Source organism: Phragmites australis, chromosome 3 (genome assembly GCF_958298935.1).
Source record: "Phragmites australis chromosome 3, lpPhrAust1.1, whole genome shotgun sequence".
NCBI lineage: Eukaryota > Viridiplantae > Streptophyta > Magnoliopsida > Poales > Poaceae > Phragmites > Phragmites australis.
Genome location: NC_084923.1, coordinates 29249621 through 29265545, shown reverse-complemented (window position 1 = coordinate 29265545; position 15925 = coordinate 29249621). Strand labels below are relative to the sequence as shown.

Here is a 15925-nt window from a genome sequence, read left to right as displayed (position 1 = left end):
ACCATCACCAACGTCGATCCTGCTTGGCGCAGGTAGTCGATGCGGTTCAAGACTGGCCGCATCCGCTCGTCCTCCGCCGGAGCCGCCTCCCAGATCGACCTCTGGGGCTCCGCCACCACCTCCGGCAACGCGAGGCGGTCGTGGGGGCTGACGTCGACGTAGACCCAGTGGCGCCACCAATCGTCCCATTTGCTCCGCAGCACCTGGGGGATGTACAGCTCCGCCAAGCCGTCCCACAGCCGGAAGTTGCAGCAGCCGGCGATGTCCGCGGTGGAGGAGCCCCTCTTCTTTCCGGTCATCCACAGCACGAAGAAGTGGCAGAACAGTGCCACCGACGGCGGCACCCCCACAAATATCTCGCAGAAATGCGCAAAGATGGCCAAGATGACCACCGAGTTTGGGCTGAGGTGCGCAAGCTGGATTCCAAACGTGTTGAGGATCTGGAGGAAGAATGTCGAAAATGGCGGCACCAGCCCGGCCACCACGAAGGAGACGAAGACGACAATGCGCTCCGGTCGGTCCATGACGGGTGGGAAGCTCGCCGGCCTCACCACCAACGCCTCCCGCTGGCCTTCGGGCACCATCAGCTTGCGCACCTTCTCTGCCCCTTCCTCATTGACAATCCTCGACTTCGGCAGTATGCTGTCAGGCCCCTTGTCACGGCGGCTGCTTCCTGCCCTCGACATTGTTTCAGGGTGGGGGAGTGTGCTGGAACGATGGGGGAGGAAAGTGCGCTGCGGGCCAAATGGAGGGCGAGAGCTCTCGAGCGCAAGGAAGAAGGCAAGAAGGCTTGATCGCAGAGGTGGCATAAAGGGGCAACAGTTCGGCCCCCTCTTCCTTTTATATCCTAGGGATTTCAAACGTGCCTGCCGCGGCACGTTCGGCGAGATGAATTTCCTCGATCGGCGTGGGTGCCAGGCAAATCTCCCTCGATCTGCGCAGTTGTCAGGTGCACTACCCTTGATCTACGCGGTTGCCACGCGCGCCGCCTGCCTCGTTATCACGCGCCTTGGGAGTCGGCTGGACGCGCGTCCGTTCGACTCCCCACTGGGCCGTACCAGAAGCCTGGGCCTGAGAGACCAGCGCCTGAAGACACGCCACGTGGCGTCAGTGCTGTGGTTGGCCTCGATGAAGACGAGGGCCCCATCCGCAGTCTCTGGGCCATCGCCTGCCAATGGGCCCGGGGGCTGCTGTCGGTGACACAGGAACCAGGGGTCCCCGAGTCCCGAGGCTAGATCAGCAGTTTGCCACGTGGTGCCCTCCCGCGGGGATTATCTCCGTGAGGTACGAGAAGACTAAGTCCCGGGAGAGGGTACTCGGGGCCATGAACAGTGCTCCCCGAGTACCTGAGTTCCCCGATGACCCGAGAAGACCAAGCACCGGGAAGAGAGTGCTCGAGGCTGTTGTGAACAGTGGCCCCCGGGCACTCATGTCCCCCGACGACTAGAAAAGCTGAGTACCAGGAAGGGTGCGCTCGGGGCTGCGAACAGTGACCCTCGAGCACCCGAGTACCCCGAGGACCCAAGGAAGTTAGTTCCGGGAGAGAGTGCTCGGGGCCGTGAGCAGTGGCCTCTGAGCACTCGGTTCCTCGAGGACTCGAACAGCCAATTCTGGGAGAGAGTGCTTGGGGCCGTGAAAAGTGGCCCCCGAGCACTCGGTTCCCTGAGGACCAAGAAAGGGCATATCCGGAAGAGAGTGCCCGGGGCTGTGAACAGTGACCCCGAGCACTCGGTTCCCCGACGGCTTAAGAAGTCCTTCGCCGGTGGTCCCCACAGAGGTCCAGCGGTGTGAGGTGTCAAGCAGTGAAAGGCCCGATGCCGCATTTAAGAGGGCGCATGGCCTGTCACTTCCAACTGCTCCTGCCACGCTCGGTGTCAGTCCCTGCCATGGCCTGGCAGGGAGGCGTGGGGACATTTAATGCACGGGTCCCATCCCACGTCATCCGGCGCGCCTCGGGATAACCTCGCGAGGCCCAAGGTGCCCTGCCTGCCACCCTACTATGTCAGACCCGCTCTGACCGAACGGGCACGTCGGGCTGCTCGGTGGCTGCCCGGTGGGCCCTCTTCGCGGCGCCCATTGCAGAACAGCATCATGACAAACGAGACCGGATTGGGCACGTTATCAACCCTCCCCGTCACTTCGCGCAGCAGCCCCATGATGATTGCTTTCCATTTATGGTGCCTTGGAACTCGTGCCCTCCCTTTCTAGGCACGCTACCGCCGGCGAGTATTTAAGGCGGGGCGGGCTCCCCGGAGAAGACAAGTAACAGAAGTTGGAGGCTTGGACAAGGAGGAAGCCGAGGAAGAAGACAGGTCCAGTACAAGCACAGAAGCGGAGATCACCGAAGAACAAGGAGCCCGAAGCTCCAGGATAGACAAATATTCTTGTAACCAGTGACATCTCTGAGAGACATTCTCAGAGCATTTATAGCATACACACAGGAGTAGGGTATTACGCTCAGTGCGGCCCGACCCTGTCTAAAAATCCCTCCAGTGCATTTACTGCATTCGGCATCCGATCATTCCATTCCACCTGCCATCGCATTTACGCCCATTTATTTCACCCGCAAAACAGATTCAGAATCATCCCCCCGGCCGAATCTCAAAGGGGGTCCCTCCGTTTCCCTGCTTTAGGAGTTCACCCTCCGACAACCTCCTTAGACCCCTCCTTTGTGTAGCTGCTGGAGCATGAAAGAGAACACCTTTTAGAGCCAAAAGAACTCCCTCCCACTCCGATCTAGTGTGTGATTTGAGAAGAAAAGTGAGTTTGGTTGAGAGATTGAAAGATTGAGTGCAAGTGAGCTAAACTCTATTCTTGACCACTTGAGTTATCGGCAAGAAGTTCGTGAAACATTTGTTAATCTTGGAGGTGAAGCTTCCCAATCGTCTATGTGTCGCCGGCGAGCTCTCGTGCTTGTGGTGAGCCGCAAGAAAGTTTGTGAAGGTCTATCTCACCTCCGTAAGGGAAGAAATCAAGCTAGTAGATCGAAGAAAGCGGTTGAAAGAGACTCAGCTCCTTGGAGCTTCCTCAACGGAGACATAGAATTCGCGATGGTGAAACCAACCTTCGGGAAATAAATCTTTGTGTCTCCACTTCGGTTTGTTGTGCTTGTGTTCTTACTCAATATTTATGCATATTGCTTGATCTACTTGTTCATGTGAAATTGATTATAGGTTCTTTGTGGATCTACTTGGAATCATCACTTGGAACACACGACTTCATTTGGTTTGAGCTAGAACTCTTTAGCCGTTCGTTAATTTTAGTTTCAATCTATTTCCCTGTTGAACCCAGATACTCTGGACTCTGTATAATCCATTGCAAACACTCTGAACCCGGATACTCCGGGTTGACTCGGATACTCTGATGAACAAAGTTTTTAGGGTTTTTCAATTAGTGTTTTCTTGCATATCTTTTGCTAGAATTGAATAATTTTTGTCACCCTAGGATTGTAACTTTCACACTTATTTAGAGTGATTGTGCACTAGTTGAGTCTAGCATATTTAGGATTTTAACTTGTAAAAAATTCGTTAGTTTATTTTCCACTGCAAGTTTAGGCCAACGGTAAAAGGAGACAAACATTTGTAAAAACACATATTCACCCCTCTCTATGCGACATCGTTGTCCTTTCACAAATACTTAACTGTGGGTGGCAGACTTGTCCTTCTTAACTCAGTCCTTAGTCGCCTACCCACATTTATGATGTCATTTTTTCAAATCCCCTGTGGGGTACTTAAAGTCCTTTGTAAACCAAAGACGGGGGGGGGGGGGGGGGGTGGACTAGGGATCTAGGACATCGATGTCCAAAACACCTTGCTCCTATGTAAATGGTTATACAAGTTAATAAATGAAGATGGGATCTGGCAAGACTTGATATGTAGCTAACATATGGGGTCAAAACCACTTTCACAAATCGAAGGCAAGTCAGTGACTCACTTCTGGACTGGACTAATGAAAGTGAAAAATATCCTATTTTGTTATGACATTTTTAACATAAAAGACGGCACATAGATTAGATTCTGAGAGGACATTGGTTAGATAATTGGCCTCTAAAAGTCCAATACACGTCCTTATATAACATGTACATCACAAACAAGACTCAGTAGCTAAGATGCCGGAATCATCCACTATAAACATATCCTTCGGGCGGAATCTAATTGGTTCGAAATTAATGGCATGGAATGAATTGATGGCACGCCTCAATGATATTACATTGCTTGAGGGAAGAGATGAATTTAGATGGACCTTAAACGAATCTGGAAAATTCTCGGTTAAATCTCTCTATAGAGCACTTATGCAAGGCGATGAGTCATTCCAGGAAAAAAACAATAGTGGAAATTAAAAATACCTCTCAAAATTAAAATATTCTTTTGGTATCTCCACAAAAGTGATTTATTAATAAAGGATAACCTAATCAAAAGACAATGGCTCGGCGATCAGAAGTGTTGCTTTTGTCACAAACCAGAGACAATAAACCTCCTCTTCTTCGATTGCTGCTTCGCTCATTCTACATGGTTTATAGTCTAGGTTGCCTCAAATATCTACCAACCGTGAAGTGTATCCAACATGTTTGAGAATCAGCTTTAAGGTATTAGTAAAAATTTGAAATCCATCATACTGGCGGCGACGGCTAGTTTATGTTGGTCATTATGGCTATATAGAAATGATATTGTCTTTAACAAAAGGAAGTCTTTCTCTCATCTGCAGGTTATTTTTACGTGTTCACACTAGCTCCAGTCTTGATATGTACTTCATTGGCTGGAGTATCGAGTGCTAGTTACTTTGGCCTGCACACTCTTGGAGAAAGTAGCCAGGGAGCTTTTTACCCAGTTTAGATGGCACTCTAGACTCCGCATACAAGCCTACTCATATCATCTGCTACTGAGAGTTATTCACATTTTGTTCATCTTTTCTTCTTTTGGGTCTTAGCATTTTATTGTTCTGTTTGATTTTGTGCATCTTTGTTGTGCAAAAGACAGATGTGAACTCTTATATGGTTGTATTATCTCGATGTAACGATAAACGTTAATAAAGCTTTCAAGGATCCTAAAGGGTCAAGTAGGGTTGTGAGAGAGCAACATTCGCCTGGAGTGTGCTTAAATAATTTGCAGTCAGCTTCTACAAAAACCTTCTCTTGTTATGTTCTCTTGTTATTTTGGTTTTTCTACGCAGTTCATCTACATTCTTGATACAATGCACACTTGTCTCGTACTCGCAATAACATATTCGGAACTGGAGACTGCTGCGCATAATAGGGGTATAATCAATCAAGATTGCATAGTCACGCACGCTAGGATATTGCCACGAGAAAGAAAAAAACAACGAAAACAATTAGACACGCTTTCCACACTTCGTTACAAGCAAATATGTCCCTAGCTGTACATAACTATAAATGCCTACAAGCATGCTCAATAAAACTTGAAGACTACACTATCCACATGATTCCAGACTAATACAGCCATACAGGTCAGGGTAATATTGCAAGCCACCTGCACGATAACATTCGCTATAGAAAGGCTCAGACAGCTGAACAGGCAGTACTATGACAAGACTGGTTAGATTTCACCTGACCGACAAGAGCAGGTGAAAAGGACCCTGGTTTTCCTGAGACCCCCAGGCCAAAACTAGTCAAGCTCAAGCGGGGATGCTAATATCAGCCACTAATGTGTCAATTTCACTTGCATCACTTCTCATAACCGGCACAACTTGCTACGCAACCTAACTACTATGTGGAAGCTCTGCAGTAGATCGGAGGGCCTGCATCATTTGTGATTGTGATGATACTTCATCTTCTTTTTCCTCTTGTAGTTCTGCAGTACCTCAGACCGCTGGAGAGGTGATGCTGATAGCAACCACTTGCTAAATTCGAGATCACTCATACCCATGAAAGATGCAATACGGCTGAACTCCTTCCTTTTCTGCTTCACTGAATAAGCTTTTGCCGTAACAATGCGCTTTGTTTCATGCTTACTCTGCAGCTCCTCTGAGAAGCTCTGAACAGTCTCATCTATTGCACAGTTGTTTCTTCCGTTTGTTCTCATGTTCACAACATCCTCATTGCGGTGAGCATAAACGATCCCTGTTAGACGGACCAAATTTGTTACTTCCAAAAATATAAAATGCATCAGTGGCAGAAGAGAGGAAAGATTACAAAAGTCAGCTTACCAGGCAATCAATTTGTAATAACACTTGTAATGAGTTTTTTTTAATTATGGCAGAAAAATTACATCCTGGGAATCACTAGCATGATACATGCAAATCCTAGAGAATCCACCAGAAAGTTGAAGGGTGACATATTTTCTAACTGGGATTCCTCAAAAAATATTTTCCAACAGGTTTTCGCTTTTCAGCAAGAAAATCACATTGGATACTTATTACTGGACCAATACACAACTGTTCAAGCTACAGAATCACAGCCTAATATAACAGAGACACCATGTAAAATAACATCAACTTGAAAATGCTAAGGAGTTTGGATTTTGGGATAGGGAATGCAAGATGCAAGCTATTCTCAATGTATGAATGATACGGCTTGGCTTTGGGTTGCAAGAGAGATGGCTGGCCGGGGGCCTAAGCACACGGCACAGCAAAGAATGACTTTTCCTTCTTAATTATTGCTTACCCTTTATTGATAATCCACCTCTCTTTATATAGAGAGGCTCCTTAGCAATCAGTAACTAATTGACAGAAACAAATCTGCTTAAATGAAGCTAATCCTTAACAATCTCTAACTTCCTAATCTAATCTATCTATCACTAACTTAGGTCACCTTCGGAATGGAGGAAAAATGCAGGAATTTTGGAGGATTCTATCAAGCCCTTTGGAACAAAGGATTGGACTTTTCAAAATTCTATGAAATTCCTATGGAATGGCTTGATACATAGGAATTTTGGAGGATCCTAGCATGAGGTCCAACCTCAAGGAAAAAATCCTTTGAGTCTATCTCTCTTATCTAATTCCGGTGTTTTTCCCGAACAGGTCATTCTTACAGTTTTCTGTGTTTCCCATCCTCTGTTTTGCACTTGCTTCCCTGTCAGAATCCTGTGTTTTTCCTATTCCTGGGTTCCAAAGAGGCCCTAAATGGGCAAGCTAGATCTTATCTCCGGGTACAGTTGCATGAACAATAACACGATATCCTTCTGGGTCTTCTCTTTGGGTCTGTGGCCCACACCGTAACAATGAAGGAATGAGATTGAGTAAGCACAAAATCTCTTCACTCTTCACAGTATAAAACAATATATTGAACAGCAAGTCTGGAATATTGGCTACAGATAAACACCTTACAAGAACAGAATGGTACAATAATTCAATTTTTTTAGCAAATATTTCAAAAGACTAGTTGTTTAAGTCAAATGACTAGTTTGCCATATCAGTTTTTGAAGTCAACAGCAGGAGTAATGACTACAGCTTAGTCATTTGTCCTTGAATCTTTTATGCAGCGTATTATAAGGTCTAAAACAAAAGTAATTTAAACAAGGATTATCCACAGAAGAGCTTACCAAAATCAACCAATTTCTGATCGTCGGTATCTGTCGTTGCCGTGGAAGACTTTCTATTCCCTTGTGAATCAAATAGATCATTATCGACTATTTCTCTAATTCCTGTTGCCTCAGCTGTATTACTCTTACCATGTTCTCCATGCATCTCAATAATCTCACTAGTAAAAAGCTTATCAGACAAGTCACGGAACAGATTGCAGATCCCAAAGAGCTCACCTTGAAATTTCTTGTCATCCTACATCAGAACTATCCAAATCAAATGTCTAAATAGATCCCAAGTATATAGTATCTAACCTCTTATTCTTAGAACAAGCAAAAGGTGTATTTGGAATTAAACTAATATGTGCTCGAAAATGCACCTACTGAGTCTGTCATGCCTACGACAGCCAAAACAACAGCCCAAACTGAAATTAAACTAATATATGCTGATGTGTGCAAAAAGTGTGCATAGGAAGAGTGATGGATAGTGACATGTTTGGTTTTGCTAAAATGCCATCTAACAATAATTATTCATGATGTTATTCTATGGATTACTCAATGTCTACACTTCTTTGTAACAATACATCCAAGTACTTTGCATTATCTTATGATTCTAAATGTTGAACATTCTGCATTGGGTCTTGGACCTAAAAGTGAGATCCTGTGTAACAGTTACAAGACTTGGTAAATTTGAAATATCGCTGGATGTATTAAGTTACTTATCAAATGCTTCAATCACAAAACATTTCTGAAGGTAATATGAAGAACTGAAGATTCAGTCCAAACACAACAATGGAAACACACATTTCTTAGAACTTTGTTTGGAAAGCATAGAAAAAGTTTACGGAACTGAACCAAATGTGTTAGGTAACTTGGGGCAAACACAGTCATAGGAGAACACAAAAAGAAGTGAGCAAATAAACCTCATTCTCATCACCATTTGTTCTTAGCCAACTAAAAATTGTACCAAACCAAATGTTTCATGTAAAATACTCGGCATCCTCCATTCAATCATATCACAATGATTCAACAGCTGAGGGTATTACCTGCACACCTTCAAAGTAACGTTTCTCTATTTTTCCTGAGACTGCAATGTTGGAAAGCTGTTGTTTATATATTTGTCGAGAGTAAACAAGCTCTTCAAGGGAACCAGCACCAAGTAGACGAAATACTGTAACATGCTGTCTCTGTCCATATCGAAATGATCTGTCTTGTGCTTGCAAGTCTTGGGCAGGGTTCCAACTTGGATCGAATATCACCACACGGTTAGCACTGACAAGGTTTACACCTAAATTACCTGCCCGAGTAGATATAAGAAAAACCTGCACAAGAGAATTTCACTACTTCGACGATTATGCTCATCCAAAGTTTGTTAGAAAAAAAAGTACCAAAATACACATCCGCTTGAATATACCTGTTTGCTAGGGCTTCTGTTGAACTCATCAACTAGCAATTGGCGTGCGTTCATGGGAGTTGCTCCATCAAAGCGTGAAAAACAATAACCCTTCCTTATGAGAAACTTCTCTAGTATGTCAATCATCCTGTTCGTAAATTTCTATATATGAAATCCATTGAGTAACTAAACATGCAAATGATATTACAAGTAGCACACGTCTCCTTTAGCTCCTCCCCTCCACCTCCCTCTTTTACGTGCGGGAACAAGTAGCATATCTAAAGCACGTGTATTTAGTAGATAATTGTAACAGTGAACAAGTACTAAAGGTACTCCCATCGTTTGTGACAAATTTTCACTGGTCGACTTTGGCTACTCAATTTTTGACCAATACTATTTTTTGAAGTATCTAGTTAGGTAACATGAAAAATGGTGTAGTTCACAAGTTAGAGAAGTTTTACATCTGATGCAATCACACCCTAACATTTTTTTTCAAAGGTACAAATCTAAACCACAACTGTACTTGAGAAGGTTTTGGCGTAAATAAAAGCACCTAAATAAATGAGATTCTTGTGTTGAAACCAAGCATGCCTGCTATGGCAAGGAAGTGAAAATTTTACATAACAAAAATAACAGCTAATTGAAAATAATGGAAAAGTCCTTACAGCAATGGGAGAAAGATATTTTTTGTGTATTTCTATAGTTTTACCATCAAGTATGGCTCAAACCTAAGAGGTCTCCTGAAATATGTTTCTCTTGCTTTTTGTGGATCTTAAGAACTAGATTAAGTCAAAGGGCAGTCAAACAAAGATAAATTTTTAGGAATGATAGAACATAACCCATGAACTAGAATAGCTGGCATTAACTTGTGGCACAAAACTTGAAGAAGTAAATAACATTAACTTGTGGCATAAAACTAGTAACTAAATCATTACTTCATTAGGCAAAATGGTGAGACTATATAGCTCAGAAGGGATGGGACTAAGGTGCATGGCTATATCACTTTGGCCTTTATCAGATAAATAGTTAACGCATAAATGAATAACAACCTGACAGAATAACTGAAAAGAAGAATCTTGTCACCCTGCTGAGTCCACAGTGACAGAAGCCTTTCCAATGCACGCATCTTTCCACAGTGTTCTGCATCACTGAGACCCATGAAGTTTTCACTTTTAGAGCTACCACCAACTAAGTCAATATCTGTACCAAAGACAGCAGCTGCAAGCTCAGCATCTTTCTTCTTCTTTTCAATCTCATCCTTTTGATTTGGCTTTATCAGCTCCAGATGGTTACTAATCTACAGGAAGGGAAGAGTTATCAGAAATTTATTTTAAAAAAATGTCTAAAATACTATAACAATAGGAAATAACCTGTTGAAGCTTGACCAGGCAAGGAAGAACAAGGCAGAATGGGCATAGAGAACAGCCTTCTGGGTTCTCTCTGTGGAGATAAGACCAGATAACACCATGTGGTTCAGTTCTCTTGCAACATTCAACCTGAGTCAAAGGACTTCCGCAGCTACAAGGGAGATCCTTATTTATAAGTATCTGTATGTCAGGTTGTTGCAGCATTCTTCTATAAACACGCTTTTGAACATCACTCATTCTGCAGAAAACAATATTATCCTCTTTCCCAAGCATAAGATGTCCAATTGTCTCCTCCTTTGTCCTTCTCAACAAAAAATTCCTGAGAACTGAAACAAGGTGCTTTTTGCGCGTATCAGCAACTTGAACAAATCTCTCAGGAGCACTTAGCCTCTGCCCATGTTTTAGAGGCTCGTCATAATATGCTCGAAAGTGTTCTCGATCCCCCAAGCAACCAGGCACAAACCAGTCAAACAGATTAAATAACTCCATGATCTTATTCTGCATTATAGTTCCTGTGAGACCAAACCGCTTTTGAGTTGTAATTCCTAAGCATGCTGTGTATAACTTCGATTTTTCATTCTTGAGACGGTGTGCCTCATCAACAACGACAAGTTCCCATGAGATGCCACATAAAATCTTGTCATGAATTCTAAAAGTGTCAAAACTGGTAATGAGTACCTCCAGTCCTTGAGCTTCGATTTTTTCAAGGGCCAAATCACGATCTGGACCATGATAGACAGAAACAGAGAATTCCGCCCACTCAGAAAATTCATTTTCCCAGTTCCGAATCACTGAAGTGGGGCAGAGGATGAGTACAGAACCACTCTTCTTTCTTTTGTCAGTTGAATGCTCGCCACAGCCATTGCTTTTACCGATGACAGAAGACAAAAATGCAATAGTTTGAATCGTCTTTCCCAAACCCCTAAATCACAACAGGAGAAATAATATTAAAAACGAACAAGAAATGCATTAAGATTCTGATACGCCCATCAATTTTTATATCGATATGTCAGAATTAATCACAATGTCACATACATGACTTGGGAAAATTCATACAGATCATAACCACTTAATAAGCTGAGCTGCATTTCTTTTTACTACTATGAACGAAAACAAAGTATATTGCAAAAAAGAGCTGCTTTGCTAAAATAGTTTGGAGCTCCAGTAGCATCTAACATGGTTAAGTGAGCGATTATCTAAAAGAACACACTTAAATGTCTGCAATGTGTAAGCCTCACATGTCATCTCCAAGCACACCACCATGGTTGTTTCTGTACAAATTGTATAAGAATCTCACACCATCCCTCTGATGCGCAAGTAGCCTGCAATTTATAGATGGGGGAACCTACAACCAGACAAAAGAAAGCACACGAAGTAATGTAAAAAAAATAATGATAATCACCAAGGATTCTGACAGAGACAAAAGCAAAATACATTTCCATCCATGAGAAATTTGAAAGAAAATTATAGTTTCGTTATGAAATTTAGCAGAGAACAATCCAACAATGGGTAAACATGCAAAAATCATCACAAATTCCGGTAGAGGGTGTGGTGAACATTTAGTTGGTAATCGTTTAAGGACATAAATTTCCAATGTTATAAAACCTTGTTGGTGGCAGAATTGGGTTGGAGCTTGGTGTGCACAAGAGAAGATCACATGGATTTTGCAAGCTTACAGCTGATATGAAGCTAAGAAAAATATAGAGTGTGCACTGATATGAGCACGTGCAAGCACAAAGTCATGTGCATATGAAAACAAAGTGCGTTCACATAATAAATGCCCTGAGAAATCACAACTTGTGAGCCAAACACTGGAAAATCCGATTAACACAAAAAACTACAGAACACATTGACTTTCCCTAAATGTTATGATACCCAAGAAAAGAAAGCGACGTTTGTAAAAGTTATTTTCAATGTCAGAAAGTACATTCAATGACAATAGTTAGAAACAGGTTGTGATGACAATTCACCTGGTAGTGGTAGCACCTTACTATCCATGGACTCCATAAAAAAAATATAGAAGATGCGTAAAATGTTGCAATACTTTGTACTTTCAAAATTTATCATTCCCATTTGGCTCCCAGGAATACAATTGGATTCAACTGAAATCAAATTCATATTCTAGTAGAACTGTTATTTGATTTTGGCCAGATTTCAAATTTCTTGTTTGGCTGTCCTTTGTAATTGACAGGCTTTTTCACAGATTCACCACATGCAAATATGTGAGTTCAGAAGCACCAACTATGCCCACAGTGCTGTGTTTGCAAATTCAGAGGAACTACTGCACTGTCAGACTCATTGGCGTTTGTGCCCCCATCGCTCCACCCACTCAAATCCACCATCAACTATTGTGGTTCATGCTCCTTTTCACATCAAGGACTTCAACTTGCTATCGCCATCCTCACCTCTGTACTCCTTGCTACATCAACTTTGAGCCATCCTCCGTACCATCATGCTCGCCACAAGCAGCACTAGCACCCGCATACACTTCTGTTCCCATTAAGCGAACACAGTGTCCTATGGCCTTGCATCTCCCTCATTCACGGATTCACTTAATCATGTAAGTCGGTTGGTTCAAAGCAAAGAAAGTGGAGGGAGATAGGCAACAAGAGGAGGCTAGAGTCCGTTGGATCGAATCGAACGGAGTTCAGAAGCTTTTGAGAAGAGCTTCTGGCTTTTGGATGGTTTAGATGTTTTCTAAATACATCAGGAACTGTTAGCAGCGAGAAAACTCCTGTGTCCAATGTGTGCTCGCATGTGTTCTTGCAACCCACCTCTCGTAGGATCGAATCCAACAGAGTTAAGCAGTGATTCAAGCAGAAGCGGTGGGAGGAGACAGGAGTCGAGGTGAGGACGGAAATAGTTTGGCTAGGAAAGAGGGTGTCGACGGAGAGAGAATAGAAGAAAGAAGTGTATTGTTTGTTTTGTAAACAATATATTATACTCTTATGCTAATTAGATGCGGAAAAGTGGTCAGGTCAATAAATTGAAGAACAAATGAGCAAGTGGTAAAAGTATTTTGTCAAACTTTAACTTTGTTAGTACCAAAGTGGCAAAAGTAGTATGGTCGGGACTTGTGCAGTTCAGGAACCCCTTGTGGTATACTCCCTCCGTTCTCAAATAGATGTCGTTTTAGGAACTTGGTTTTGTTCTCAAATAGATGTCGGTTTAGGTTTTATGGGTGGTGTTTTCCTAAAAGCCCCTATTAAAAGCCATTGGAAGTTGGAGCAGGATTAAATGAGCGAGGTGGATTGAGTGCTATTAATTGGAAATGGGAGCAATCAAGAGGGTAGACATGTCAAAGGTGAGAGTTGATTGCCACCTTGGTCTATGTGTTTGAGGCTAAAACGACACCTAAAAAAGAATGGAGGTAGCATGTTGTTTAGTGAAAAAAAAATGTTGGACCTGAGCAAAATCTTGTGGTGTTGAATATTAGAATAACAATTGTATCGGAACCCACACAAAGAGCCAAAGGGTAAGGATCAGAATAAACTAGTCACTACTATTCACTAGCATTACATTTGAAATCCTTATTATGAGGCAAAAAAGAAAATTTATCTTACTAAGTACAGATTAATATGCTATCAATAATCCATTCGCCACACATGTAAATTAGACAAATAGAAGTGTTAAAAAAATGGAGACGGTCCAGGATGTGTTTTGTTAGACGCACTCAGGACAAACCAGAGGTTGGTAATGCCCATGCTATTTGGTCACCACTTTGGCTCATAGCGAAATTTGGAACTATGGTAGCTCCTATTACAAAATTTGCCAAACATGGCCAGTTGTGGATGAAGACATCTTCCACCAAAATTTTCTATGGCATTAGGCACAATTCAACACCCTTGTTTTGTCAAAATGTCTATAGATGTCCATGAGCCATCTAAAGTCCCTTAAAGCAGAAGCAAAGCTAGATCAGAAAAATGGATTCTGCAAGTATTCTCAATGTTCCTTGAAGCCACACAAAAAATTATCATAAAAAATAAAACTTCAGCCCTAAAGAAGAAGTATACTAAAGGAGTCCACGGAAGAAACAACGACAATGCATAAACCAAAAAGGGAAAACTATATTCCCATTAATAAAAGCAAGTTGTTAAACCCCTTTACTACAAAGCAGTATTGTTAAGCTTCTCTCTACATATTATTACTAACAAGAGACCTCAATATATGGTCAGGTTCAAAACCCCAGATGGCGAACAAATGCAAGCAGTCCGTCATCCACTATTTCCTCATGGTAGCACCGACATGTAAAATATGGAGTTAGCCGAAAATGCATACAGGCAACTCATCATCAACATAGGTTACATCCGCTGGAACTATCTTTGTTGCTAAGGGTAAGAAGATAATAGCAAGGATAACTCTGGCTTGCAATGTACATCTATGTAATACTTGCTCTTCAACTAAGATATGCCTTGGGGAATAGCAAAAAAGAAAAGAAAAAAAGATACAATGTAAGAAACTCTCTTGTAATGTTTTCTCAGCTCTCTCACCCAGTAAAAAGTACGTATTGCTACGTTGTTAAAAAGTATAAAAGTTTTTCCTCCCAAAGAAAAGAAAATGTCTAATGCCCCGTTGGCACATTCTCGATTCATACGGAATTTAACTACTTCACGTGAAATTCCTGCGATCCACAGCCCTAAAGAAATGTTGTCGTTGCTGCCGCGGAGGGAGAATTCCGCTGTCCCCAAGAAACCGAGGAGAGGCGAGCATAGTACGGTACCTGGACAACGGGGTGCTCTCCGGACGGCGAGAGCACAAGTGGTTCGTATGGCCCGCGGGACTCGAGGGCGGCCGCTGGTGGCGGGGGCGGGCGGCGGCGGCAGAGGGGACGAGTGCCCTCGTCGTCGTCCTCCGACGGCGGCTCTCCAGCCGTGTCCTCCCGCGGCTTCTGTGTCGAGGGTTTGGAAGCGGGCGGCGGCTGGGCGGGGAGGGAGGAGAAGGAGGAGGAGGAGGAGGCGCCCTCGAAGCGGAGGAGCTGCTGCGAGAGGGACGTCTTCGGGGGGCTCCACCGAAGGAGAGGAGGAGGAGGCGAGCGGGGCTGGGTTTGTGGTTGGGAGGAGGAGGAGGAGCAGGCGTGGAGGGTTCCCTTGAGGCGGTGGAGGGACATGGACGGAGGTGGTGGTTCTCCGGCTGGTTCTTGCGGTGGAAGGCCACTGGGCCTGAGACGGAGGCGGCAATTTAGGGGAGAAAATTGATTTTTTTGTAAAATTGTAAAAATCCACAGGTATGGTAGGGTTTTTATTTACGAATTTTCCGTTCACTTTTACATTTATAAATATAAAGTATTTTTTAGATATTCTTTAAATCTATATATCATTTTAACCGTCAGGTGCAACCACGTAGCACAGATCGACGTACAATTTAGCTTATCCTCGTAATACTGCACTGCTCGACTCGACCCGTCACCCCAGCGCCGCTCATGTGCCCTGCGCCCCTGCCATCAGCTGCGATACGGCGAGGTTTTGCAGAGTGTTGGGAGATGAGAGGCGCGGAGATGAGGGAGAGTTTGTCAGGCGAGGCCGATACTCACGACGAGCGGACACGATCGCAGGTGATCGCAGGCGCTAATCTGGAATTAGCAAGTGGATGTCTGGAGGCTGGACTTAGCGATCACGGCGAGCACACGGGCAAACTCAATGTCCAGGTAACCTCCCCTAATTAGATGAAATTGAACGAACATTTGATCATAA

General features: G+C 43.6%; 1 protein-coding gene across 1 annotated transcript; it reads right to left on the bottom strand.

The window, feature by feature from the left end:
• Nucleotides 1–5308: 5308 nt before the first annotated feature.
• Nucleotides 5309–15439, bottom strand: LOC133912773 (switch 2). The gene is made up of 8 exons (XM_062355679.1): nucleotides 14956–15439; nucleotides 11474–11580; nucleotides 10239–11157; nucleotides 9918–10165; nucleotides 8890–9016; nucleotides 8522–8797; nucleotides 7497–7731; nucleotides 5309–6076 (listed from the first exon to the last, which is right to left on the bottom strand). The coding sequence occupies exons 1-8, from the start codon at nucleotides 15340–15342 to the stop codon at nucleotides 5760–5762; spliced, it is 2616 nt and encodes an 871-aa protein (XP_062211663.1). The 5' UTR covers nucleotides 15343–15439; the 3' UTR covers nucleotides 5309–5759.
• Nucleotides 15440–15925: the final 486 nt, after the last annotated feature.

Bases quoted from the DNA above. Each gene is read 5' to 3' on its own strand.
- LOC133912773 (XM_062355679.1), bottom strand. From the start codon at position 15,342: ATGTCCCTCCACCGCCTCAAGGGAACCCTCCACGCCTGCTCCTCCTCC. The intron at 10,166-10,238 runs GTTATTTCCTAT...CCCTTCCTGTAG, and splicing joins GCCTGGTCAAGCTTCAACAG to ATTAGTAACCATCTGGAGCT. The intron at 9,017-9,917 runs GTTGTTATTCAT...ATTTACGAACAG, and splicing joins CTTTTCAGTTATTCTGTCAG to GATGATTGACATACTAGAGA.